The sequence below is a fragment of the Amaranthus tricolor genome, chromosome 8 (assembly GCF_026212465.1).
Source record: "Amaranthus tricolor cultivar Red isolate AtriRed21 chromosome 8, ASM2621246v1, whole genome shotgun sequence".
In the NCBI taxonomy this organism is placed as follows: Eukaryota; Viridiplantae; Streptophyta; class Magnoliopsida; order Caryophyllales; family Amaranthaceae; genus Amaranthus; species Amaranthus tricolor.
The window spans coordinates 25,659,595-25,686,128 of NC_080054.1; the positions used below are offsets into that span (position 1 = coordinate 25,659,595).

General features: G+C 33.1%; 2 protein-coding genes and 1 pseudogene across 2 annotated transcripts; 2 read left to right on the forward strand and 1 right to left on the reverse strand.

Annotated features, from left to right (window-relative positions):
- The first annotated feature begins 2,205 nt into the window (after positions 1 to 2,205).
- On the forward strand, positions 2,206 to 12,794 carry LOC130821730 (glutamine--tRNA ligase, cytoplasmic-like; annotated as a pseudogene).
- Positions 10,353 to 12,660, reverse strand: LOC130821080 (transcription factor bHLH75). The gene is made up of 5 exons (XM_057686696.1): positions 12,382 to 12,660; positions 11,939 to 12,004; positions 11,698 to 11,769; positions 11,503 to 11,586; positions 10,353 to 11,120 (listed from the first exon to the last, which is right to left on the reverse strand). The coding sequence occupies exons 1-5, from the start codon at positions 12,499 to 12,501 to the stop codon at positions 11,022 to 11,024; spliced, it is 441 nt and encodes a 146-aa protein (XP_057542679.1). The 5' UTR covers positions 12,502 to 12,660; the 3' UTR covers positions 10,353 to 11,021.
- Positions 12,795 to 18,063: 5,269 nt separating the features above from the next.
- LOC130821082 (acyl-acyl carrier protein thioesterase TE3, chloroplastic-like) lies at positions 18,064 to 25,794 on the forward strand. Its single transcript, XM_057686698.1, has 5 exons — positions 18,064 to 18,411; positions 21,670 to 21,770; positions 24,614 to 24,723; positions 25,069 to 25,164; positions 25,271 to 25,794. Exons 1-5 carry the CDS (start codon positions 18,209 to 18,211, stop codon positions 25,388 to 25,390), a joined length of 630 nt encoding a protein of 209 aa, XP_057542681.1. The 5' UTR covers positions 18,064 to 18,208; the 3' UTR covers positions 25,391 to 25,794.
- The last annotated feature ends 740 nt before the right edge of the window (positions 25,795 to 26,534 follow it).

The window sequence follows — 26,534 nt, forward strand, 5'->3', positions numbered from 1 at the left end:
CTAATTTCCCTCCAGAATAATAACCACCTGTTTGACTCAACTTCCCACTCACCCACATTCTTTGATCATCCTTCTTCCAAGGTAGATAACTGCCCACTATCTTCCACTCTCCATCATAACCACCAGCTGCTGCCCATTACTCCCATGATCATCCACTCCTCCTCAGGAATAACTTCCTCCTTGAGCATTATAAAAAGGGACAGCCATCAGAGAGGAGAGGACATCTAAAAAATAATCTACAAGAGCCTTACTTGTTCTCTACTTCCTTTTCAACTCCATTAGCCTACCAAAAGTCCGTAACGTCAACCGCAATATCTCGCATTCAGTTTATAATCACTTACTACATATTATCATATCCACGTTCTAACTTGAGCGTCGGAGGGGTTTTCTGGGAGATCACCCCCCGGACAAGGCTAACGTGTTGTTTCGCAGGAATTCAAGTCGCTTCCTTCCACGAGTCGCTCTTCTTGATCACACTTCCACCTATCTCCAGGTATTTTAATTGTCTTTCGCACTTCCTTGTTTCATCACCGAAACAAGTGTATTTTAAGGGTTTGAAAAGAGAAGAAAGACGATAACTCATACTCATAAAGGAGAGTGTAGTTAAAGAGTCTCTCGACTCAAAAAACATCTTCAAAGAGTGTGAGAACCTGCAACTACTTAGAAAGCCTGCAATTCAGACACACGATGATCATTAACAATAATTAAAAAAATAAAATAAAATACATATTAAAAAATAAAAAATAAAGTAAAAAGGTAGAAATATAAGAACGAGTAAAAGAACTATATGTAAAAGGCTAAGAACAAAGACATTAAAGTAAAATAATGACGCCAATTATTCCCTCCGTTCCTTAATGAAGTTCCTACAAAGAATATACACAGGAATTAAGAAAAAATAAAATTATTTAGATAGTGGATATATTATTTTATTGAATATAATAAATTTGATAGAGGAAAAATGGGGATTATAAACATTATATAAATATTAAAAGAAAGTTAGTAGAAAAATATAGGGACCAAACTAATAAAAAAAGGTTTTATAAAGTTAGTGGGATTATGGGCTAAACAAAGTTTGGTCGAAACCGCAAACCAAACCGGATCAAACCATAGTTTTAATATTTGGTCTGGTCTACGATATAAACGATGTCTGTTTTTTTTCAAAAAATTACGGTTTACAATCTGGTACTGATTTTTTATTTTTAAGACCAGACCAGATCGCAAAGTAACCAAAAATCATAATTTTTTTTTTAAAAAAGAATATGTTGCTAGATATTTCAAGGTATAGTTATTTTCATATAATAATATATACTTGAATAATGTTAATGCAACAACTAATTACAAATTATTATATTTGATGATTTTAAGTGCAGAATATTTGTATAAACACAAATATTAATTTGGGAAAAAGTTTTAAAAAACCGTTTGGTCCGGTTTGGTCCGGCCCGATCTGGTGATTCAAATGGTCCGGTTTGAAAAATTTTCAGACCGAAATTTTTAGTTTGTTATGATTTTAGTATCAGATTAGGCCAAATCGAATCATGTGCACTCTGTGGGAAAGATATAGACACCATAAAGAATATAAAAATATTAAAATATTTTTAAAATATTAGAATGAAAATGAAAAAATTATTTTTATTTTAACATTTATGATATACAAAAACTTTTTGTAGTAACGGAGAAAGTGGTAGGTTAGGAGCTTTTTGTAGTAACGGATTGAATGAATTTTTTTTAAGTTAATTTGTTGATTAAATTCGTAGAAATTGTCTGCGAAAGACACATCAAAATTAATGGAACTCCATTTCGTACCCAACAAAAAAACCTCGTCGGTTGTGTTGTCACCCAACGTTGTGGACTTAGCGCCTCCGAGGGGAATCTCCGTTACCTTCCCAGCACACTCTCAAGCCTTTCTTCTTCCACTTCCTCTAAGAACTCATTGAAACCCTACTTGTTTCTCTATTTTCAGGTATTCCATTTTCAATGTCAGCTTGCGTATTTTTGTTTTTGATTTTTTTATTAATATATTAAAAGAATCAACCAATTTTTTTTTATGGCTGATTCTTGGAAATTGTTAAATAAACAATGATCTAAGAATTGGAAAGGTTGTGCTGTTGTGCATGGGCAACACCTTACACCAACACGTATTGGAATTGACCTGACTGTAACAATTTGTTCATAAATAATCACCTAATTTGCTTGCTGCAGAATCTTCCTTAATCCCTAATTTGCTCTCCACCATGCCGACGAAATTACCTGAAAGCTCTGAGAATGCAGTCGAGCTTTTTCTCAGAATTGGATTAGATGAAGAGTTGCTCGTAATACAATTGCCAACAATAAGGTTGGCGGTGATTTATGAGGTAATTTTTGATTTTTTTTCGTCCAATAAGTCTAATTTTGGGTTATTTTATTTTTTTTGATATTTTATTTGTTTGTCTGGGTAATAAGGCTGGTGTTACTGATGGATGCGACCGGACAATTGGGAATCTTCTTTACACGGTAAAGACAATTGCTAATTTGTTATATGAGGAAGCAAATGATTGATTTATGTCAGATTGTTTGAGCAAATTGTTTTTGTTGTTTGATTTGATGGTAGGTTACCACGAAATTTCCATCGAATGCTCTTGTGCATAGGCCGGTTGTCGCTGAATATGTCGTGTCATCAAAGGTGAGCACTGTTTTTCTCAAATGAATACAGATTATTCGGTGGACGTGTTTCAATTGCATTGTTCTGTCGATATAGTCGAGTGAGTTGGTGTGGTTGGATTTTAGAGCCTGGGATGCTGTTTTTTTGCTTGTATTATACATTTACTTGAGATTCTCCAAGTTGAACTATATTGTGTCATTATGTTACTTTGTAAGTATGTAATGATTTCCATAGCTGATAACATTTTATGAATTCCCTTTTATCAGTTGGTGACTTATTTAGACGTGTTCGAGAGAGACAACCATGGGCTGATCCAAAGATTGTGAAGGTTACTTTTCATTCTTTACGAACTTGGTTCAAAATGAGTCAGTTGCCACTGCACTACAATACCGAGTTATGAGTTAGATGTTTTACTGTGTATATATTTTGTAATTTATTATCGTATTGATGATATCTGTATATATTGCAGCAAGTTGTAGATAAAAAACTAAAGGAGTTGTTGGGTGAAAGGACTGCAGCGGATGATGAAAAGCCAGTCAAAAAGAAAAAGGAAAAACTTTGCTAAGGTTGAGGTGGATATTGTCTATCACCTGTCCAGCCATCGGAAGAAGAACTTAACCCTTTTTCTATCTTTCCGTCACCAGAGGAAAATCTCAAGGTAGAAAACTTTTGCATGCTTTAATGTTTTTTTTTTTTTTTTTTTTTTTCTTACATAACTTTTTTTAAGTACTGATCCGATCATTGTTCAAATATAACATTTTGGTTTGTCGTGGCCTCGTGGCCTACATTTTGGTCTTGATAAGATAAAAAACCTCTACTATACGGTTGCAATTCGTTGATATGGGAGATGTTTTACCCTATGGATCCGATTTCTTTACTACCTTTACATGTATTATGTATATACATATCTAAAAAGAAATATTTTCTTTAAAATCAATAACCATTGTTTACCCAAATTTTCGTCTGCTATTTTTGTTTTGAGTTTTGTTAGTCTGGGTGTCAGCAACATTTGTGAATATGATTAGAGAAATTTAGATAAGATTATGGGCCGTTTCCATTTACTTGATTATTGAAAATAATTAAGATATACAGTGGACTGGTCACAGTATTTTTCAAATGACATGCATTTTTCACTTTTTTTTTTCAATTTGACGGTGTGAGAATTTCTGTGTTAGTTTTACCTGTTGCAACAGCCCTAGGATCCATGTGCGTTCAGAAAAGACTTCACTGGGTCCTCTGTGTATTTCAGGTCCACACAGAAGTATTCTTCAGTGATGGTTCTGTCCTAAGAGCTTCTAATACAAGGGAGATTCTTGAGAAGCACTTGAAGGTGACGGGGAGAAAAGTTTTGTCCCGCATCCCACCTGAGCCAAATGGTTATCTTCATATTGGTCATGCTAAGGTTACATGCAACTTACTGCAATCTGTCTGGTGGAGGCCGGAAAATCAAGATCAATTTAACATAACATATTCCTAATTTGTCATTGTTACAGGCTATGTTTGTTGATTTTGGGTTGGCAAAAGATAGAGGTGGACATTGCTATCTATGGTGGACATACTTTGTCTTTTGAGAATTTTGTTGGTCGTGAATTTTTAAAACCTTTGTTTGAGAAACTTCTACATCATTTGATGAGAGGGATATATAGAGTAGAGAACCCATAAACCTAAAAAAGAATGTTGCAACTAAAGTAAACTCTTGAAAAGGGAAAGTGTTGCGATTTACAAAGAGCAAGTACTAGGGAGTATGTCTTTGGCTTAAACTTTAATCATTGTAGTTTCATGTCATGCAGGCTATATAATGCCACTGCTTGTCTCCTCATCCTTGATTTGGAATTACAACAAAATTAGGAACCCCTAAAACTGATGCATTGTTTGCATTTATTTGCTAATGGATCAGTGAACACTTTTTATTGGTTAATTGGGTACAGGGATCTATGATACATGAGAAAAATGTGTAGTGGAATATTTTATTGTCTGGATTGTTGATTCCTGTTATCCCCAGTAATGGTTTCTTTTATATTTGATTTTCTGTAAATGGAGAAGCTTTTGTGTGACAGCAAGTATGGCTCTTGAATCCTAAGGTGAAAAGCCTGTTATCACTTGGGGGACAATCTGCTTATACCTTTTTTCTTTATTCTGGAAGTGGTTTGTGAATTGTGACTGAATTATGGCATTGTGATTATGATTTATCTTCCAATTGCTTTATCATTTATGGTCTGTAGAAATCTTCCGACGTGCATTGTTGTATGAACTGTTTGTGGAATTGCAAATAATAAATCCAGAAAGAAACATCAGCTCCTCTATATTGTTGAATGATAGTTTTTTGATATCTGATAAACTTTAATTTCAATTTAGATATGATGATACAAATCCCGAAGCTGAAAAAACAGAGTACATTGACCATATTGAAGATATAGTCAGATGGATGGGATGGGCCCCATTTAAGGTAAAATAGTTTTGCTATTCATTCATGTTTGTATTACAGTGCAAACTCGCTTAAATTTTTATCTTATCTCGAGTGTATGCAGATAACCTATACAAGTAATTATTTCCTAGACCTGTATGATTTAGCTGTTGAACTCATAAAGAGGGGTCACGCTTATGTTGATCATCAGATTGTTATCGTTGTCTGTCTCTGCTGCTCTTAACATTTTTTGATCTGCTTACAAAGTATACTCATTTTCTTTTATAATGAAAATTTTCCTTGACGAAGTTCTTTTTCCTTTTGTTAACGTCTCCAGCCTTTTTTGTTTCCTTGTGCATCTCATTGCAGACTGCTGAAGAGATAAAGGAGTATAGAGAGAAAAAGATGAATAGTCCATGGAGAGACAGACCAATTGAAGAATCTTTGAAACTTTTTAAGGAAACGAGAAGGGGGATGGTTGAGGAAGGAAAGGCAACACTTAGGATGAAACAAGATATGCAGAGTGATAACTTTAATATGTTTGACCTAATTGCATACAGAATCAAGGTAAGCATGCCTATTTGTTAACTCAAATGGCTCATCTGAATGATTCTACTGGGATGCTAATTATTCCCTACCTCATTTTTTTAAAAGCAGTCTCTTCGTCAACCTAAGGCAGGAGATAAGTGGTGTATTTATCCCAGCTATGATTTTGCACATTGCACTGTTGATTCACTTGAAAATGTTACCCACTCGGTAAGTAATTTTCTTGTTTATTAAAAGTTCTCTGTTACTCTTTCTCTATCTCTCTAGGTAATTTTTATCTAGTTTACTGAGTATGTTTTAGTCATTTACATATGGGTTACAACTTACAAGTTACATCTTACTGGTGTGCAACTTTCTAACTTTAGTATTGCAAATTTGCAATGCACTAGAGATCTCTCTCCTTATTTTTACTGATTCTATGGTCAGTTGCTCATCTAGATTTATTGTCGTTAAACCTAAAGTTCCAAGATATGTGACAAGGATTTGATTAGATTTTCAATCAGGAGTTCTCAGAGGCAGGGAGTTAATACCTTGTATATGCGTCTGGATCGAATCACCAGTGGACCAAAAGATAACACTTATTCAGTTAATGGCTGGAAGGGATGCTCAAGTTAGAGGCTTTGGAATGGTTGGCTGGAGGACTTAGCTTGAAAAAAAAGATAAGTGATTGTAAAAGATTTGCTGGAATCAGGATCATTTAATAAAAAGTAGAGACAGCATAGTGATGTTGGTCCTGATTCATTCCTGATCCATGAGACCATGACACAATGGTCTTTCCTAAAAGTCCAACATTCTCATCCATGTAGTAGTGGTGATCTTATGACTCTTCGATAAATAAATCCTTAAGCTTTGGGGGCACAGCTCGTTCATATCATATTACAGTTGCTGGCTTGCCGCTCTCCCTTTTTGCCACCCACATGTAATCCTATGGGTAACTGTTTAAGTTCTCTATGTAAAATAGCATATGAAGGACTACTCCTCTGCAAGTTGAAAAACTTGCATGCTACTTTGATCATAAAAATATGTACTAAGCCCAAGGGTGGCATCAGCTGTATAAAATATAAAGTTCACTTATAGTAAAAAGGAATTATCCGGTTATCTCATGCTTCAGTGCCTCCCTTTCGCTGTGGGCTCTTGTTTGTTGCACTTTTAAGCATCCCCAGTGGGAGCCACAAACATTGTGTTAGTGCCATAGTGGTGCTTCTGCACATGGGGATGCTGAAGAATTCAGCAGCAAGAGGAAGGTATCCCAAAAACTACGGTGGGAAGTGCTAGAAGATAGATGGGAGCTAATTTGGGGTCATAGCACCAAATAAGGAATGCGACTTAATTTTTCTGGAAGCCTTATATTCTAAGATAGATAGGGTATCAGACTTGTAATCTATGTCATGTAATTTTGCAGACAGCCTTGCATTCAAGCATACTACATTGAAATTGCACCCCTGTCAGCATATGTAGTTCATTGAGGATTTGAGGGTACAAATTTCAAAGCAGAAAAGTTAGAACTTATGACTGTTAGCCGTGTGCGTCATACTTCTCCAGTTTCCCCTTTAACCTGTTGCATCTTGTTCATGAAAGGCCTCTAATTTGTTGAGTGTTGTTTCACATCTTTTCTTTTCCTTTAAAACTTATATATCCAGTTTCTTGATGCAGCTTTGTACGCTGGAATAGGAGACAAGGCGGGCTTCTTATTATTGGTTATTACATGCGTTTGGCCTGTATGCCTTATGTATGGGAGTACTCTCGGTTGAATGTTACGAATACTGTGATGTCAAAGCGTAAAGTAAGAATCTATTTCTTAATATAGCTATCAATCTATTAGTTTCTGATGTATGTAGCGGATCAAAGTTGTGTACATGTACTTTTGCTACGACTTCTTGAATTTGATTTCAATATGACGTTAACAGCTGAATCGTCTTGTCACTGAAAAGTATGTTGATGGATGGGATGATCCACGATTGGTGACATTTGCTGGTTTGCACCGTAGGGGTGTGTTGCCAACTGCTATTAATGCTTTTGTTAGGGGTATTGGGATCACTAGAAGGTAATTTTTTTTCCATGCTTTATTTTTCGTCCAGGAATAGACTTTCTCTGGTAACTGAAATTAGGTAATGCTCGGCTACATACATCAGAAACTAATAGATTGATTGCTATATTAAGGATAATTGGTTGAATTGTTAAACGGAAAATAAGGATAATTGGTTTTATATTGTTTGTCATTTTGTATTTGCAATTTTGCCTCTTACTCTCTGGTGAAAAGTAGAATTGTTGAAAGAATTGTTGCCTAGTTTATCTATATGCGTCTTACTTAATGTTGTCGAACCGTTGTGGGATATAGCATCAGACTACGAGTAATTCGGATCTTTTGTGTGTCTTACTGTTTATCTATATGTCCACTAGATACTGTTATTAAAAAAATTTTGCTCAGAACAATTTTTTCACATATAGAGAACGACTGCTTGGAGTTCTGGGTTAGTTTATTTGATAATACATTTTAATGGAATGTACGTTGAGTTGCATAGTTTGGGTATTAGGAGCCTTATAGTCGACGATAAATGGTGGGAGGGGTAGAGAAGTATCTTTCCTTCCTAACAAAAAAGAACTTTCATTGTTTTAATGTCATACTTCATATTCATGCTTCTCATAGTGATCTTTTCAGAAGATTTGACATCTGTAGTTATTTTTTTGGGGAAAATTACTGTATATGTAATTGGAGATTACTATATTTGTGAGGACCCTTGGATAAGGTGGTTGTTAGTTTCTATAACTGATAAAGTTAGGATATAAAGTCTGAATGATCCTGTTAGGATTGGTAATCGTTTATCGGGATTGGTGTCTGAGACAAGACCCGATGAGGACATAAGAGGGCTGAATACGATTAGGATATAATAAAGTTCAAATGTTTTAGTTAGGATTGATAATCGTTAACCGGGAGCAACGTCAGGTTGATGATTCTTGAATAAGATGAGTAACATTTGAGCCAAATTAGATTAGTCTAGTGAGGATATAAGATGACTGATTTGATTAGGATATAATAATTGTGAAGAGTCCGGTTAAGAATCCAACTAATTGGGATTCTTTGCCAAAGAAATTCAAGGAGTCCAACTTACAAAACAAACTATTTGTAACTCTGCTCACAGCCAGCGGAATAATTAGCAAAATGAAACATGGAAAGTAACGCCCGAATCACCTCCCGCACATTGTGATTTTGGGTTCGTTTAAGGAGTCGGAAATTATTTTCAGTAGTCTCTTTACTCCTTCAATTTTAAATTTGCTTTTCCTTTTCTATTTTATTTTATTTAATGCAACCCTCGAATTTTTTCCCGTTCTTTCGGTTTTTGTTTTCTATATTAATGAGGTCGGGAATTCGGGAATTCTGGAGTGTTACATGAAACGTCGGGAATTTTTGTTCCATGGGCTGCAAAAGAGTCCGATAGAAATTGTTTGGAAGATTAATGGGTAGATTGCCATGAATACAACAAAGTAAATTCATTCATCTTTTATATGCAAGGATTTTGACAATGTTCACACTATTTTGTGTCAAGGTATAATGCTCCTTGTAATGGCATGAAGTTCGTTATGCCCTATGTATACCAATAATGGTCTTCTAGTTCTTCACTAGTTCCACCAAAATTACTTGTTCACCGGTAACTCAAATTTAAGTCAAATGTAACTAATTCAACAAGTGATCCATGAAAGAATTGAGTTTCGTGGTAGTTGAAGTATATATTAGTTTTCTTATGAATTTAGGTTCGATTCTCGCTAGTAACTGCCCTTCCATCAGCAATAAAATTAGATTTCAATTTATGACACAATAAAACCTAATTAACATTAAGTTGAAACGAGGGTCCATATAGTACACATCGGTTTATGGAAAATATAAATGGATCCTGTAAACAAACGTTTTTGAGGGATTAATAAACCACACGTTAAAACATATCATTTTATTCTATTTCTTAAATTACTCTTTTATGTATATTATTATTCTTGTTATTGAACGCTCCGAGGATGTTTGTTAGCTTTTGCTTAACAAAATTTACATTGAGATAAATTTATTACATGTTATCGTAACTTATAGTCTTATAGATTAAGAATTAAATAAAAGTTAAGAGTGATTAGTAAATGTTGAAAAAAATAAATGAGATATTGTTAGAGGGGTTACTAATTATAGATAAGACTTTATCTTTAAAATTGTGATTATTTTTTTTGATTTAATTTCCAGGTGGTAATGAAATGTGGTTTCATTATAATTGTCGTTATGTGAAGAAGGGTTTAGTGTCAGGGAAATGAATTGGAAGTCATTTTCAGTTCATGTGGGTCCATAAAACCCTGCTTTTGAAAGAGATTTATCTTCAATTTACTGTTAAACCTTGCAACTACTTAAAAAAAACAGGCATCTTTTTTCCTAAAACTGTAGAATACAATTATGAATTGTTGCCAGCTACTCCCTTCTCCTTATGTCTTGTCCACCAAATTTGCTCTATAGATATTTAAGAGAAAAAAAAAAAAAAAAAAAAAACCATAGTTCAAGAAATGTGGAAATACTATGAAAAAACAAGTAAAATGTCTAGACAGGATTCAAAAAAAGATGTGAGTCAGGGTCCAAAATAAAAAATTAAACAAATTTAATCGGACAAACTAAAATTGGAAGTAGGGTAAATTTCGTGGGACAGAGTAACAATGAAGCATTTAATAAAAAAAAAATTCAACTAAAAAATGATTGAACACAAGAACAATCATGTCTTTGTAATCTTCTGATCGGATTGAATAAATTAAGATATATTATAATCATCCATACATAACCAATTAAATAATATTATTGTTTATAATTAAGGTATAACAGTAATTAACAGTGTAATTAAGGTATCGGGTGCAGTCTTTTCATTCCCTTGATTTGCTCCTGTTAGTCAGACTTGTGTACTTCAATGGGTCTGCATGTGCATGTAAATATATATGCTAGTGCTAACTACATATAGTCATGTAATGTATACTTGATGACTTGGTTGTGTAACATTCAAATGAGGTGAGGGCATGGATGTCTTAGTATTAAAGTGATACAGTATATAACGTATTATGAGATTACAATCATCAGTTTTAAAACTTAAGCTGATAGTCATATTTTCATTATATATATTATAAGAGAATTTGACATTAAAAAGCCAACTATTTCACATCTCGTTAATTCAAATACAGCTAAATATTAAACTCAAGTATTAAGGTTGTATCGATGAGTTAGTTTGAGAGTTATTATTCAATCGTTCATTTTTACAACCTTAATATTACTTGAGTTTATATTGAGTTAATTGATAGTTAGATGTATTAAGAGTGAACGAGAAATAGTTGAGTTTATTAATATCAAATTTTTTATATGTTTTATGCTCTGTCATCAATAGTTTGTTATAAACCAATAAGATGAGATTTTGTCACGACTCAAAATGGCCAAGATGAATGAACACTTGGAAGTGTGGTGCCTTCATATCCTTCTCTCATCATTCTCCCCAAGTTAGCATCACAAGGGTTTATTGTCCTCTGCAATTATCATGATTCCACTATTATTTAAGAATGAATTAATTATTGTTCTTATAGAGTATATCACTAGAAAACCTCAATACCAACTAACCAAACTAGTCAGAAATCACTGGATATAGCTGTATAGGCCTATACCGACCAATTTTGCGACTATTTCAAATAGTTGAAATGAATGCAGTCGGTCTATCGTTAAATTTTAGTAGAAAAACAGTTGGAATTTCCAACTAACATCCTAGAGTCGGAAAATTAGTCGAAAAATAATTGGAGTATAAAATATCATGGGGCTCCAACTATCAGTTTAAATAGATGATTATAGCCCTAGAACATGTTATGTTCTTTATCAAATATGTAGTATAGAAAATGAAAAAATTAAGTGAGGTACCTGTAGAGTCTCATCAATGGCCTCAGCCTCAGGGGAATTGAAGTCATAGAACATACTTGCTGCTGAAAGCTTCAGGGAAAGAAACTGAAGCCCAGAATTTATAAGTAAATAATTAATTTTAAATAATAAACCATTTATAAATTTATTAATTCAAAATTTAGTGATATAAATTGAAGTATATATATGTTGACCAACCTCAATTTGATTCTGAAGAGATTGTACATAGTTGATTATTACATCCAACATAACAGCCATTCCCATTGTCTGCTGCAACCACAAAATGTAATGGCTTTTTAAGTCAAATGGTATAAACTCAGAGAAAAAAAAATGCATCACAAAAGCAATGTGTAAGTTTAAGCTTTAAAACTCATCCACCATAGAGAGCCGTAATTTTAATTTTAAAAATCATCCACTATATAATTATCCGATAATATACCTTGTAACATCCTGGAACCAAATCTTGGAGCAATTTCAGCTTCTCATTTATTCTTTCTCTTCTAACCTACGAACATCATTTCATCCTCAATTTTATCAATGTTGCAAAAAATAATAGTCAAACAAATTGACAGAATATAACATATTTTGAGTCTTCAAAACATATAAAAAAAATTAAGTCGATAGTTAAGAATCTATGATAACCTTGTTCGTCAATATCAAATCTTACTCATTCTGTTAAACTATATAATATATCTTGCGGCCTTAACCATCAACTTAAACTGATAATTAAGGCCCAAAATAAGTATATATCTAGAATTAACCAAAAGTTTAAATTGATCGTTATGATTAGAAAATATTTCATATACTCTATGGTTAACAAATATATTCTTTTTAGTATCAAATCAAATATTAGGAGTATTTAATTTAGATAAACAAGCTTACCCTTTCTGCAAGACTATGACTATCAGTAGCTTGACCTCTTTTAGCCCTTACATGAATCACCTCTTTAGTCTTTTCTGACTCCTCTTTTCTCTTCCTCTTTTTTCCTTCTATACTCTGCATCAAAACATTCAAAGACAAATTAATATGTAAACTGCCCTTTTGAGATTGCTACTGATAGTAACATTTTTCCCACAATATGTCATTATCAGTGCAATCGATCGTACGGAATGTTTGTAAACAAACTTAAAAGCATTACATTAATTGTATGGAAAGCAGGAGAAGATTGAAGGGCAGTAAGATGATCTTGATCAGTTAAAGAGAAAGTGTGTTGAGATGAACAGCTTTCAGGGTGATTACTGAATGGTTGAAGAGAGTAAGGTGGCTCACATATACTCTTATTTGTATTATTACTATTATTGTTTAGAAAATTATTATTATTATTTGATAAATAATCAAAAACAAGAGGTTGATTCATTTGAGAGAAATTGTTTAGTAATTCTATGTTTTGGTTGTCACCAAGTTTTTGAATAACATTGGTTATGGTGAACTCTTCCATAGGGAGTATATATTGTTATTTTTATAGATAAAAAAAAATACTTGTATATGAACATATGATTGGTTTGAGTATAAATAGTTTTTATGTATATATAAAGGAGGTGAATGTTCAACTTTGAGTAGGGGCTCGTTTGAGATAAGAAAGTGACGGTGAAAATCAAATTTAAAATTTTACATAGAAAGTATAATTTATGTTTCAACTGAGATGATATCTTAATGTTTATAAACTATACACGAAAAATATGTGTTATGTTTCAACTAAGATAATACCTAATTGTTTATAAAGTATACACGAAAAATATGAGTTATGTTTCAAGTGAGATAATACCCGATTAGTTATAAAGGTTTTACCCGATTGGTTATAAAGGTTTTGTTAAGGGATTGAAATGAGGAAACTAATGAAGCCACGCAGAAAATAGGGATTTTGATTAGGTTAAGGTGGGTCCATTGTGTTATTGAGTGAAGAGGACCACTTTTTTGCTTTTTAGTCAAGTGTGGTGAAAATGAGACCTTAATTTGGATGTATTTGTATGACGAGTTATTGCAATGTAACAGTTCTGCATGTCCCCTTAGAAAGGAGAACCATAATCTTTTAGAAATACAAATCAATTGTAATAGTTATCACACTATTGATTTTATGAAAAAACCAAAAAATTATGAGAAAAATGTTATTTTTTGGTAAAAAATATTACTTTTCAGACAAATAATTTATCTGTCTAATACTTCATAAATATAAACATGCAATTACTTTTAAAACATAAAACTTACTGAAAAGGATGGATAATTTGTGTAGGTTCTTTATTTAGACGAAAAAGAATTGTCAGAGGAGACCCTTGTTTCTTATTCTCGGGTTTTAGGATTGTAATTGAGGTAGTGAAGGAGGCTTGGGCCAAGGGTGTCAACATAAAAATTTACAATTTACTTGCATTTATTTATTTATTTAATTATTACCATGAAATTACCTAAATACTCTGTTGACTTTCATTTTCCATATATCTTAACTTTCCATTAACCTTGACCTACAGTTAAGAGGCTTATGACTTTTTCTTCCTACTTGTCCATTAAGTAACTCTTTTCACAAACCCTAACTGCTGGTCAAACCTACTACTTACCACTATCACACATAATGTCCATCTTTTGTGCATTGAATTACCTTCTTATCCTTGATTCAACCACTGTAAATATTTGTTACGGAATTCATTTGCCCTTTAAGCTCACATATTACCTATCGTTACTCTTCCATCATACTTCCAATCAATATACTAAACTTAATCCACATATATCTTGATATCTGATAATATAATCTTGCGTTCATTCAAATATCATACTTCCGTTGATTTTTGTCTCCCAATCTGACTTGAGCGTCGGAGGGGCTTTTGGGGAGATCATCTTCGAGCAAGGCTAACGTGTTGTGTTGCAAGGATTTAAGTCACTTTTAATAAAGGTACATGGTTTGCTGTCATTCAATCCACTTTAACCCTAGAGTATAATTTCTATAAAAAGGTTATAGTGGGTACAATGATAATGATTTAAGCAGTCAACTCTAAACTAGATTGTGTATAGGATTAGGTAACCTTTGAAACTAGATTCCGCCTAATGCATAGTTGCACACTCCAAGGGGACTCCTCAATTCTCAAATAAAGCCAATATTGTAAGTATATAGTTACCGCTTCATAGAAATAGTCTCAAGTACAAATGGTTGAAAATATAAAACAAATAATATTAGAACTGATAAAAAGTAAATGAATAATTATGAAAAAGTGGGAAAAAATACAAATAAGATGAAAAGATAAGTTAAATGTTTAGACGAATATTTGAAAAAAAGTGTAGTTTACGAACTAAAAAGAAAAATAAGACTAATCGTTCAAGACAAAAGAGTATCCAAATAGATAATAAGACACTAACTCCATAGTGTAAAAGCTAAATTATCCATATAGGGAATCCTTTACTTGTACAAGAAATAATAACAATCATATTCAAACCTCCATAAATCCTCATGTTTCATTGTTAAGAAGCCTAAATCCTCTTTTTTCAAACAACTACATGATGATTATTCTTAACTTTGTCCTACATGCATGCCCTCTCTTAATTTTCTTCACAAATGAAGGTGCAATTTCTTATACTTGACTCCTACAAGCTAAGTAAGAGCACAACTCTAAGTTTGCCCTATCAGTCATGGGAAACTAGGTTAGTTGCACCTTATTACATGATTATGTTCCTACCATTTTTTACAAAAAAACAAATGTTGCCCTAGTCCTTTTTTTTTAACTCAATGTGATGTCTATTTGTTGAAGAATAAGTTTTTGTCACATGCCATGTATTATAACCGCCGTGTTTAAGAGATTGACACACTTTTTTAATTGGTCTGTTTCTTTTATTTTGTCATAATTTTCTTTTACAAAAATGTTCTTTTTATTTTATTTTATTCTCATCCACACATTTAATTTCAACATTCGTTTAGTATCATCAACACAATTCAAATAGTTGTACTTTTTGTTAGAATTTTTGACATGTCTTGAGGTCTTAATCATTAGCATAAAGTTTTGGTTGAGTTGATTCTTTGACACGGTATCAGAAGCCAACGTGACAAGAGGTCATAGGTTCGAATCTCAATCACCCCTCATTTAAAATGGAATAGTCAGCGTCAGGTACAAGGAGAGCTTGTGTTGCATTCATATTTCTAGTCCAAAGGACTCTCATATGAAAGAGCGTGTTAGAGTAAATAACATATATCTCGTGACCTTAACCATCAACTTAAACTTTTAATTGAATTGCTAGTTTCTTGACACTTTTTTTTAAATCTTTGTACTGATTATGAGAATTTCCTAAGCCTATAAGAAATTAGGTGTTTTAGTTAAGGTAGGAGGAACTCCTATAACTTTTGGGATATTCCAATGATTCTGCTATTTTTTCAATGGAAATCTCTTTTTTCACGTTTTGTTATGGACCTTTCACACATTAATCTAACATTTTTATAATTTTCCTACAATAATTCTAATTCTACCTATTGATTAATCATGAATAATCCCAACTTTAGGAGGTATTTTCCTAGAGTAAACTTGGATAACCCGATGACCTGCTATAGTAGGTAATTCACCAAAAAAGTAAACTGAAAATTAATATAAAATTAGAGAAAAATTTAAAAAATTTACATAAAAATTTTGAATAATTAATAAACAACTCAGAATTTTTTTTTAACATTTTTTTGAAATTTTATTTTAATTTATCTTTTGTTTTTAGAAAAAATAAAACTTGCTATAACAAGTTATCAGGTTACCGGGTTTACTCAAGGAAAATACTTTTCAAAGTTGGGATTATTCATGCTTAATCAATAGATGAGATTATTGCGGAAAAATTATGAAAAAATTGGATTATTTTTGGTAATATTTCCTTTATATAATATATTATCGTGGTATCAATAATTACAACCATGAAAACTTAAATTTGATTGATCTGTTTTGCTATCGTATGATTTACTGTTATTATAATTGGTGAAAATGATAATGAAAATTTAAAATTATATTAATTCTATTTCAAACTTATCTATTAGACTATTAGAATATATAAATATTTTAAAGCGTGTATAATATATTTATTTCGCTCCAATTCGTCGACATAGTCTTTTAAATACCTAATAAGTTCTTGATACAACTTAATTGTCCATGACTCAAATTTGTAAAAAAATAATTGATCACCAGATTGTGGATGGGCTAGATTAGATCTTTGTAATGCTAATATAATCTGTTTATGTCTTAAAATAATCACGTTAAATGTTAAAATAGACAGTTTATAATTATAATATAGCTTATATTTTTTTAAAATAGTCGCTTTTGTCTTAATAAAATAATTATTATAGTGACTCACATTTGTAGTTGACATAGTCAATTAGTTGAATAAAAATTATTGTGTTTCATATTTAGTCTAGCTAGTTAATTTGTGTTTTAAAACTGTCATTCTAAATCTTAAAAAATTCAAAATTGCACTTAAAATAGTTACTTAGTTGAAAATACTTAGAACAAGAGAGATTTGTGCTAAAGCAAAGTGGATTGTGCTTCCTTCAATTATGATCAAAGTCAATTTCGATTTGTGTTAATACTTGATCCACACTAATTTAGCGTGTACTAATTTTAAAATGTATATAAATAGTAAATATTTTTATTTGACAAGTAAAATCAAGTATAAAATTGAAAAATACTTGTAATTATTATGTTGATGCATTCGAAAATAATATGAATTAGATTTATACAAGACTTATACTTGGTTGAAGTACTGATCTTGCCAAGCTTCATGAATGGAAGAATGTATACTTGAAGGCAATGTTAAATGCATTATCGATGCTTTATAGTTAAGGACTAGTCATGGGCTATATTTTGTTCCTTAAGAATTCTTTTGGTTTCATATTTTGTTATCTTGAATGTAAAGAAGTAGCTCATAGATAGCTCTTTCGACAACTTTCTAGTATTTGTAACACATTTACTTTGGTTATGGTTTGTCTTCAATGATGCAATATTAGTTATGAATCCAAACGATCAAAAAGTAGAAAAAAAAGTCAACCTCTTGAGAGACTGGCCTTGAGAGACGTTTTTCAGGTCCAAATCAATAAAGTTAAATGCCTACTTAGTGTATTTTTAGTGCGCACTTACATCATGCTTAATGTCCACTTACATCATCTTTAATGTCTACTTATTATATTTTTAATGTCTTCTTACAATGTCCTTAATGCTTACTTACAAAATTTTTAAATACCTACTTACAGTGTCCTTAGTGCCTACTTAAATCATCCTTAATGTCTACTTACATCATCCATAATGGCTAATGACCACTTACATCATTCTTAATGCTCACTTATATCATCTTTAATGCCAACTTACATTATTCTTAAGGTCCACCGAGTAAACGTACAGTATTTATAATATCCTTAATGCTAACCAAGTAACTTGCTCTATATTTTTTCCTTTATGGATAGACCTAACTAGAAATAGTTTCTCAAAGAGACCGTCTTTCACAAGGATTTGTGTAATATAATTTAATATGATGTTTTATTTTTTTTCACTCACCAACGTTAAACTAAAAGATCCAAATAAAACATGGTCTTACCGTCTTGATCAAAGATTAGTGAATAGTGAATACTAAACGGATCTTCATAATCAAAACTCACAAGGTTAGGTTTTCTAAAAGGTGACCAAAGAAATGACTAAAAAGTGAAATGTGATGAATTCATGACAATTGACAATGGAGTGAATTTACAGAAATTCATCACAATTCATCAACGATGCAGACTCTTTCTCCGTTCATGGTGTCACATGTCAAGTCTCCTTCACTCCCTATTCTCTATCCATCTTCTCCTCACCCTCAATCTGTTTCTCACCTATTGGTCTTGAACCGTCGATGCCCTATTTCCTCGTTTTCCAGGCGCTCAATTTCTCCTATCTACGCTGTTAATGGTGCTCCATTTGATCTTAGGAGTGGCAAAGGGTAATTTCTCTGCTTTTTTCTTTTTTTCTTTTGGTTTTTGTTACACGATTTATTTGTTGAACCGTGAATTGGGTTTGTTAGGTTTTCAGTTGAATTACAAGTTTGTGTCTATAACCCTAATCTGATAATTGTGTTTTTCTGAAATGTGTGTTTTGGATAAATTTGTGTTTTGGGTTTTCTATGTGTTGAAACTTGAAAGGCAGTTCTGTGTTGGTAAGTTTTATGGAAGGTAACAGTAGGAATGCCATGCTAACATTGGAGTTAGCTTTACTTTAACACACAATTGAATAGAATGGGCACTAGTCATGTTTCCGCTGGAGATCCGATTGATTTTGTGAGTGTGAGTTTATATTAGAACTTTTTGGAATGTTTTAATTATCCTCTGATCTCAGCAAATAGCTCAAAAGACCCCTCCAATGGCCACACGTGATGTTGAGAGAGGAGTGAATTGTATGCTGATAGTAGAAATGGTGGTAAATGCTTGGTGGTTGCTTACCTTGGATCTGTCATGAGGGGGTATTTGTAGTGCTTACAATAGACTTCCTCGGGGCCGATTTCAAGAATTTTACCTCTTCCAAGTGATTGAGAGTGACTGGGAGGTGGCTATGATGGTGTATGGAACTAAAACCGCTTGAGTATTAAGGGTTCTAATTGTAGTTAAAGAACATATGATAGATTAGCGGAAGACTAGGAACTAGAGCTGTTTGCTTCATGATTAAGCACAAACTACAACTAGATAACATCATAGCATAAGTCCATAAATAAAAATACTAAATAGTTAACTTGGTGCCATTCCTTCCCTAGATTCAAACTTTTCCCACAACTTTAGGTAGTTCAACATAAGAGGATCTGGTGCGTAACCGTTGTCGTAGCTGCTTGTGTCATGTTCCTCAAGGGTATAGTTGGTCTTATTATGTGTGTGTTTGTAAAGTGTTAATTTTGTCAATAAGCCTTTAGATGCCAAGTAACAAGAAGATTTTGATAATTCGTTTAAACCATGTTAAACTAGTCATTCTTCACTCGCATTATTCTCACTTAGGGCCAACAAGCCCCAGATTTTCAAGCAACGTGATTTGATACTTGGATTGAGAGCCTAGTGAGATTGATGATTCTTCACTTGGAGCAACAAGTGAAGATGTTGATGAGTTACTCACCATGTCGGGCCTATGAGCCCTCATGTGTTCGAGTAATGACTAAGTTTAATGCTCGACTTTTGGGCCAAGTTATATTGTCGATGATCATGATTTTTCAGTATGCGTATCCTTCACATGATGACCTTTGATGCTTTACTCAACCATCTCGGGTCATTGAGCCCTTTGATTTTGATACTTGGCTTTTGAGCATAGTGTAAAATTAAGTCGTATCACTGTATTGTGACCATATGTAAAGGTTTTTCTGCTTACAACTGAAATAAAATTCGTTTTTGCGACCGTCTTTGCTATCATGACCGAATTCGTATTTTTTGCACTGTGCTTTTGAGCCAAGTTCGATTGATGATGCTTCACTAGCACCATCATTGATGCTTTACTTAGTCGAGCCTAGAATGTCCAATCGACTTTGATACTTATCTTTTCAACCAAGTGTGATTGATGATTCTTTACTAAATGTACTTGTGAAGATGTTAGATGAAAGTTACTTGGTAATACACCTTTGGATCTTATATGACTTAAAAGAAAATCAAGTTAAGATTTTATGGTTCACTAATCATTTATAATAGTACAGACACATTCAATACAATACATGTCGAGATTGGTTACAAAGTGGAGGGAGTTATAACGCCTATTTTGTGTTTGCCCTTCGCCTCTTGCATCAGATTGCATATGTAGCACTGAATCGGAGCTATATCACCTACCAAAGTCATGATTCAATGTGTCATATGAACAGTTGCGAATGTATCACCATATCACGACACGTTGTAAAGATTTTGAGATAATCGCGATCGCAATATAAGCCCTGAAAACCACAAAACAGTTTACATTGACCATGAAAGTGGTTTCATGACCATTACTGCAGCTGCAAACACATCTGAGATTTTGCATTATTTTGTTTATCTTGTTTGACATGGATCCTCTCCCATTTTTCATCCTATTCTTTAGTCATTAGTTGTTTAAATCATTGGGCGGTATTGCTGAGGTAGTAAATCTGCAAGTAGATCGGTAGTGTGTTTAAGTTTTAGATCTCGTGTAGGGAAGGTCCCTCGCCTCCTAGGTTACGATTGAGTTTTGTTTACATGTCCCATTGTGTGTGGTTCTGAATTTTTTTTTATTGTACTCTGTAGATTGTAAATGGATGTCAGATGTTGTTCTTTGGGTCAATTTATGTCCTTTGGGTATAATACTTAAAAACACTTCAATTTGGTTCAATTTTTGGGGTATTTTCATAAAAAAAAACCCAAATTTAATTATCGGATATGTATTCAGATATATGAGTATACAAGTTAAAGTAAGATGGCCTTGACACTCATAAAGTGATGGATTTACCCATTTTGATTCTTGAGCTAGGTGCCAAAATTAAGTTGCATACTTATTCGGATTGTGCATCTAATGGGTAGGATTTATAAAAATTTAGGACATTCAATTTGAAGCATCCTGAAAAAGAAAAAGGAATAGAACGCATGAGCTAACTCAAATGTGAGAGCTCATAAACTCCAATGTTGCAATATTTCAAATTTCGATGTGACGTGAGAGCTTTTTTAACTTAAATGTTGTAAAATGCGACGTGAGAGCTTTTTAACTCAAATGTTGCAAAATGAGTGGGACAGAGTAAGCTTAATATACTTTGTATTTTTGATGGGAAAGCTGGTTTCTTTTCTATTAATGCAATATTCAAATAAATAGGCCGTTAAAGTTATTTTGCTTCGTGTCAAGAGATTTTTAGAAAGCAAATATCCCTCTTTAAGTCTAAAGATGCTTAAAGTGAAATAATGTGTTTTTCATGAGGTCTCTATATGACAGGCTGACAGCTATGTTTCCTTAAGGTGAAAATTGACCAGAGTCAAGAATGTTCTTTCAACGGTTCGACCCACATAAACATTGATGTTGTGTGGCCCAAATTTGAGGGACACAACATGCTATAATTCTATCCATACACCTAATCGGATAGGTCAAAAATTTATATGAGGAAAACCTTAATGCCGTCAAAGTTATTGTTTTCTTTGACATTTGTGTCTGAAAGTCTTGATTTACATTGAATTATTGAGTGTGACTTTATTCTTAATATACTGTTAATGCCATGGTGAACTTTCTGTCATATTTCCAGAATGAATGGGTTTCTAGAGGTTGAGCTGAAAGTACGTGACTATGAATTGGATCAGTATGGTGTTGTCAACAATGCTATCTACGCCAGTTACTGTCAACATGGTACGTATTGAACTACTGATGTCATTCTTTTTAATTAATCTATGGCTTGCATTCTAGTAATATTTTTTGATGTAACATTTAACATTTTGCCTTTTTTTTGCTGTAAGTGATGCTTTCATATGGGCGTTCATAACTCACTGTAGCCCTTCCTCTGTTTTTTTATCATTTTAAAATCTAGGAAAAATTATTGTGAATAATCCGACCAATATTCGATTACCTGCCAATAATCCCATCTTTTGAAATTTTTATAGTAATCCAACCTTTGCTTTTGGTTTGTTACCAATGGACCCTTTAGAAAATGACCTGCTATATCAGGTTACCTTTCATTTCTCCTTCTTTATAATAATCCAACCTATTTTCCATTATCCGCCAATAATCCAATCTTTTGAATCTTATTTTAATAATCCAACATTTATTTTCATTTTGTTGCTAATGGACCCTTCAAGAAGCTAAATACTCAATTTCTCTTTGCCACTAGTTTATAGTTATCCAACATATCGAATCTATACATGTTAAGTCTTTTTTAATTTCTTTAACACATTTTCTCTTCAATTATTATCAAAAGATCCACAATTTTTAAAATACTCAATTTCTCTTTGCCACTGATTTAAGGGGGTAGTATAATTTTCCACTCAATATATTTTGTGGCCCATGACCCAACCTGGATAAGGCGGGTCAGGTACCCGACTTGGATTATATTATTTTTTAAAAAAATTGATCTGCCATTTAGGATGTGGGTCAGTGGGTCGGATTTTTTGAACACCCTTAATTGATGGGATATGTATGTAAAGACAATTACTATTTATTCAATGATCAACTTCATAAGTTTGGATAATAGCAATTTCATTTAGCTTTTTGAAAGGTCTATTGGCAGCAAACTGACAGCACAAGTTGGATTATTAAAAAAAAATTTAAAAGGTGGGATTATTGGCAGGTAATGGGAAATAGATTGGATTATTATAAAGAAAGAAGAAGATAAGAGGTAACCTAATATAGCAGGTCATTTTTTGAAAAGTCCATTGACAACAAACTGAAAACAAAGGTTGAATTATTAAAAAAATTTCAAAAGGTGGGATTATTGGCAAGTAATGGAAAATAAGTTGGATTATTCACAACGAATTTTCCTAAAATCTAAATGGACCTTTCTGTGAGATATACCAATATGTACAATTATCTTGGAAAAGATGCTATGCTCTTGTACATATTCAGTCAAAACACTCTGTTACATCTGCAGATTTTTTCGTGATTATTAGGAAATATCAATGTGGTATAACTTTGAAATTGGCAGCTCATAATTTTGTAGTGGCTTGATTGCATCAATGAACATCAGAACATGTTACCAAGCTCAATGCATCGATGGCTCTCCATAGAATTATTCATTTTTGAGGATTATTGTGGTAGATTTTAGTGAAGGAGTCATGATTACATGGGGTTCTAGGTGGGCGATTTTTTTCATTCCAATAGCATTCGAGTTATTCTTGCTTGTTGCTCTTTATACGTTACGTTATTTTTCATCATCATAGGGCAAAATGTGATTTGTTTGCGACTGCAGTATCGGGCGTGGTGTTGCATTAAGCCATTAACAGTGTTGATGTGGTTGTTGTACCGCCAAATATGGGCCAAAGCCACAAGATATTCCTTAAACTTGCCTAAAACGCAGTTTATTAGACTTTTCAATGTATATAATATCAACTTGGTAGATCTGAAAACCTTTACAACTCAAACAGCTCGGTAGATTCGAAAACCTTTACAACTCAAACGACATGATATGATGATGTCTTAATTTTGCACTATGTTTGTCATCATTGTCGCCTTTTTTCCGTATAGGCTAAAGCTGAATTTTAGTCTATATTATTCAAATGCAATGGCCAATGAACAATTACAGTGAGCTTCTTTTGGTGCTTACATTGTAATTAGGGATTCCAATGTGTAAGGTAAGGCAAAGATCATAACCAAATCTTTGTGAGAAAAGATGCTGGCTGTGCTGAGCTTTTCAAGACTGGTGTTGTTTGTACATCTTGCCGCTAATTTCTTGTTGACAATAAACCATTAAAACCAAAAAAGTGCTGATCAAAGAATGAAGCCCATCACCCATCCCTTTGCATTCTAAACCCACTTTATGATGCATATTTCATTCAAAAATAAAGCAACAAAAATGTCAAAGTCTTAATCCCATGAATTAGAGTCAACTTCATGAACCTATAATCTAGTCCTAGTGATTGTCCTCCGAATTCCCAAAGTCTCCTTCATTCATTCCTCTCTCTTGTCGTGTAGATTTCTAGAGCTAAATTCATCTACTCCTTTTCTTTTCTTACAAAAAAACGGATGATAGAATTCAGCCCCTTGATACATGAAACATGACCTTTGTTCACACTTCGCCGAGGGTTATGCATGAATTATATGGTCGAGAATGTGTTATGTTAGAGCGTCCTCCTAGTGTAATTTGATGAAAGTCTGCTTTTATCAGATCCTCGACCCATTGAACAGGTCTAATACAGATCCCTACAACTGCTGAAGCTCGAGAAGGGCTTTGGAGTTGATATTGATGTCATAAATGTTTTTGAGCTTATAATCATATATTCTAAAAATAAGTCCAAAAAAGAGTGGAATTCTCTTTTATCTCATGTGTATCTAAGTCTTGACCAGGTCCTCTATTTTTTTGTTTTATTGATGTATGTTCTGTTGCTGGCTATGTGGGAATATTTGTGGATACTGTTGGACTCTCTTATTTTGATTATTTGCTTTGATATTTTCCCTCACTGTTAATTGACTACTAAAATGTTTATCTACATTGACCTTTGTACTGAATGTTCAATTTGATTCTAACAATTAGTGTAATCCAGGACGTCATGAGCTTCTAGAAAGCATTGGTCTGAGTGCGGATGCAGTTGCTCGCAGTGGTGATGCACTTGCGTTATCTGAACTTTCTCTCAAATACCTTGCACCTCTTAGGGTATGCTTACAGTATTTGCTGACAATAGTTGCTGCAACCTTCAGTTTTCACTCTTGCATCGTTCTTGTTTAGTTATTTGTATCATGAATCCTGTTAGTAAGTAGTCTCACCCTTCAGTCCATGCAAATGGAAAGAGGTCAATTTGCTAAATAATATTTTGATTTCTTCAAAGAAACATTCTAATTCTCATGTGATGAAGACTAACAAATATTAGTGGGCATGATTTAGTGTATCGGATAAGAATATAGGCAAATTCGATGTAATCTTGTAATCTAGAATAAAATGCTACTTATATAATTTCTTACTTCGATTTCTTTACTCAAACGTGATTTGACGCCTTAATAGAGTGGAGACAGGTTTATGGTGAAGGTGAGAATCTCAGATTTCTCGGCAGTTCGCTTGTTCTTTGAACACTTCATTTACAAATTACCAAACGAAGAGGTATCATGGGTCTTGCCCCTTCGCTTATTTGATACTTTGCTGCTGTAGTATTATTGGTTTTTCCCGTGTGATCCTCTTTATTGAAACTACATCTTTTGTTTGGCAGCCTGTACTCGAAGCTAAAGCAACTGCTGTCTGGCTCGATAAAAATTACCGCCCTGTTCGTATACCTTCTGAGGTGAAAGCCAAGTTAACTCAGTTCATGAGGCGTGAGAACTTAACGTGATTGAACAAAATCCCCTGTTTGCGTTGAATGATTAAGAGCTGAGAACCAAATGACTTATTTCAGTCGTGCCAGCGAGGGTGTTGCGCCAAATCTATACAGAAACAGTTAAAAGTACAAAATGACTTGTTTGTTAGCATCCGACACCTAGTAGTCCTACGGAATAGCAATAAGTCGTATTATTTTTTGTGAAATTATATAAAGGCAATTTTTTTTTTTTTTTTTGTGAAAAAATCTTAACTAAGTGGTGTATGTAGATTATAGAAGTATGAAGTATGTACAAGTTTAGAAGTTGAGTCTTGGCTTATTCTGTATTAGAAGTAAAACTGATTCAAATTTTTTGTTGTTTAAAATCTTAGTACGGAGTACTCATGTTCATGTACTCTTCTAAGCATTAAAGTGAGGAATTCATGGGTCATGCATGAACAAACACACTTGATTGTGCATGGGAAATTTTCAGGTGAGTAGAACTTTAGAAGTCTCGAAGAGAACTTGTTAAGTTTGTGGTATAAAGTAGCAGTAAGAACTGATAAGCCATAGTCAGCACTAACTTTAGATAGATGTTCCCCGTGAGAAATGAGAATTTTTTGAGTTATGGTAAAAATTCAGTGGGACAAATGGAGTAATGTCTAATGGAATAGCAACAAGCTTGCAATTGACAATCATAGCACGCTCTAAAAGCTCATGAGCATATTTTAATTGAGAGAAATAAGTGAGATATATGTGACACTGATGTTCTTAGCAAACTCAAAATGACAAAGAAATAATCTACTGTGACAAACGATTCCAAAAAAAAAAGAATTTTCTTCCCAATATGGCCTAACACTATCCATGCAAGTGACCATTCGGATTGGTTGAATATCATGTTGATTTGGATAAGCCAAAATAAATTATATTTTCGGTTCGATGGGTTGACTCTATTTTGCACAATTGTTAGGACTACATAAAGTTTGGTCAAAATCATAATCAAACCAAACCAAATCGTAATTTAGTTATTTAATTCGATTTACGGGCTCAATTATCTAGTTTGATTTTTTCTTGAATGGTTAGCGAATACCCAATTTTGTTTAACGGTTCAACTCATTCTTATGTCTTAAACAAATAACAATTTTCACTCCGTATATGAGTTGATCTTGTATGGACTTAG

Coding starts and splice junctions, on each gene's coding strand:
- LOC130821080 (XM_057686696.1), bottom strand. CDS start 12,501: ATGCAGAGTATAGAAGGAAAAAAGAGGAAGAGAAAAGAGGAGTCAGAA. Junction 11,770..11,938: donor TGGTTCCAGGATGTTACAAG/GTATATTATCGG, acceptor TTGTGGTTGCAG/CAGACAATGGGAATGGCTGT. Junction 11,587..11,697: donor CTCTTCAGAATCAAATTGAG/GTTGGTCAACAT, acceptor TCTGGGCTTCAG/TTTCTTTCCCTGAAGCTTTC.
- LOC130821082 (XM_057686698.1), top strand. CDS start 18,209: ATGCAGACTCTTTCTCCGTTCATGGTGTCACATGTCAAGTCTCCTTCA. Junction 24,724..25,068: donor AATACCTTGCACCTCTTAGG/GTATGCTTACAG, acceptor ACGCCTTAATAG/AGTGGAGACAGGTTTATGGT. Junction 25,165..25,270: donor ACAAATTACCAAACGAAGAG/GTATCATGGGTC, acceptor TTTGTTTGGCAG/CCTGTACTCGAAGCTAAAGC.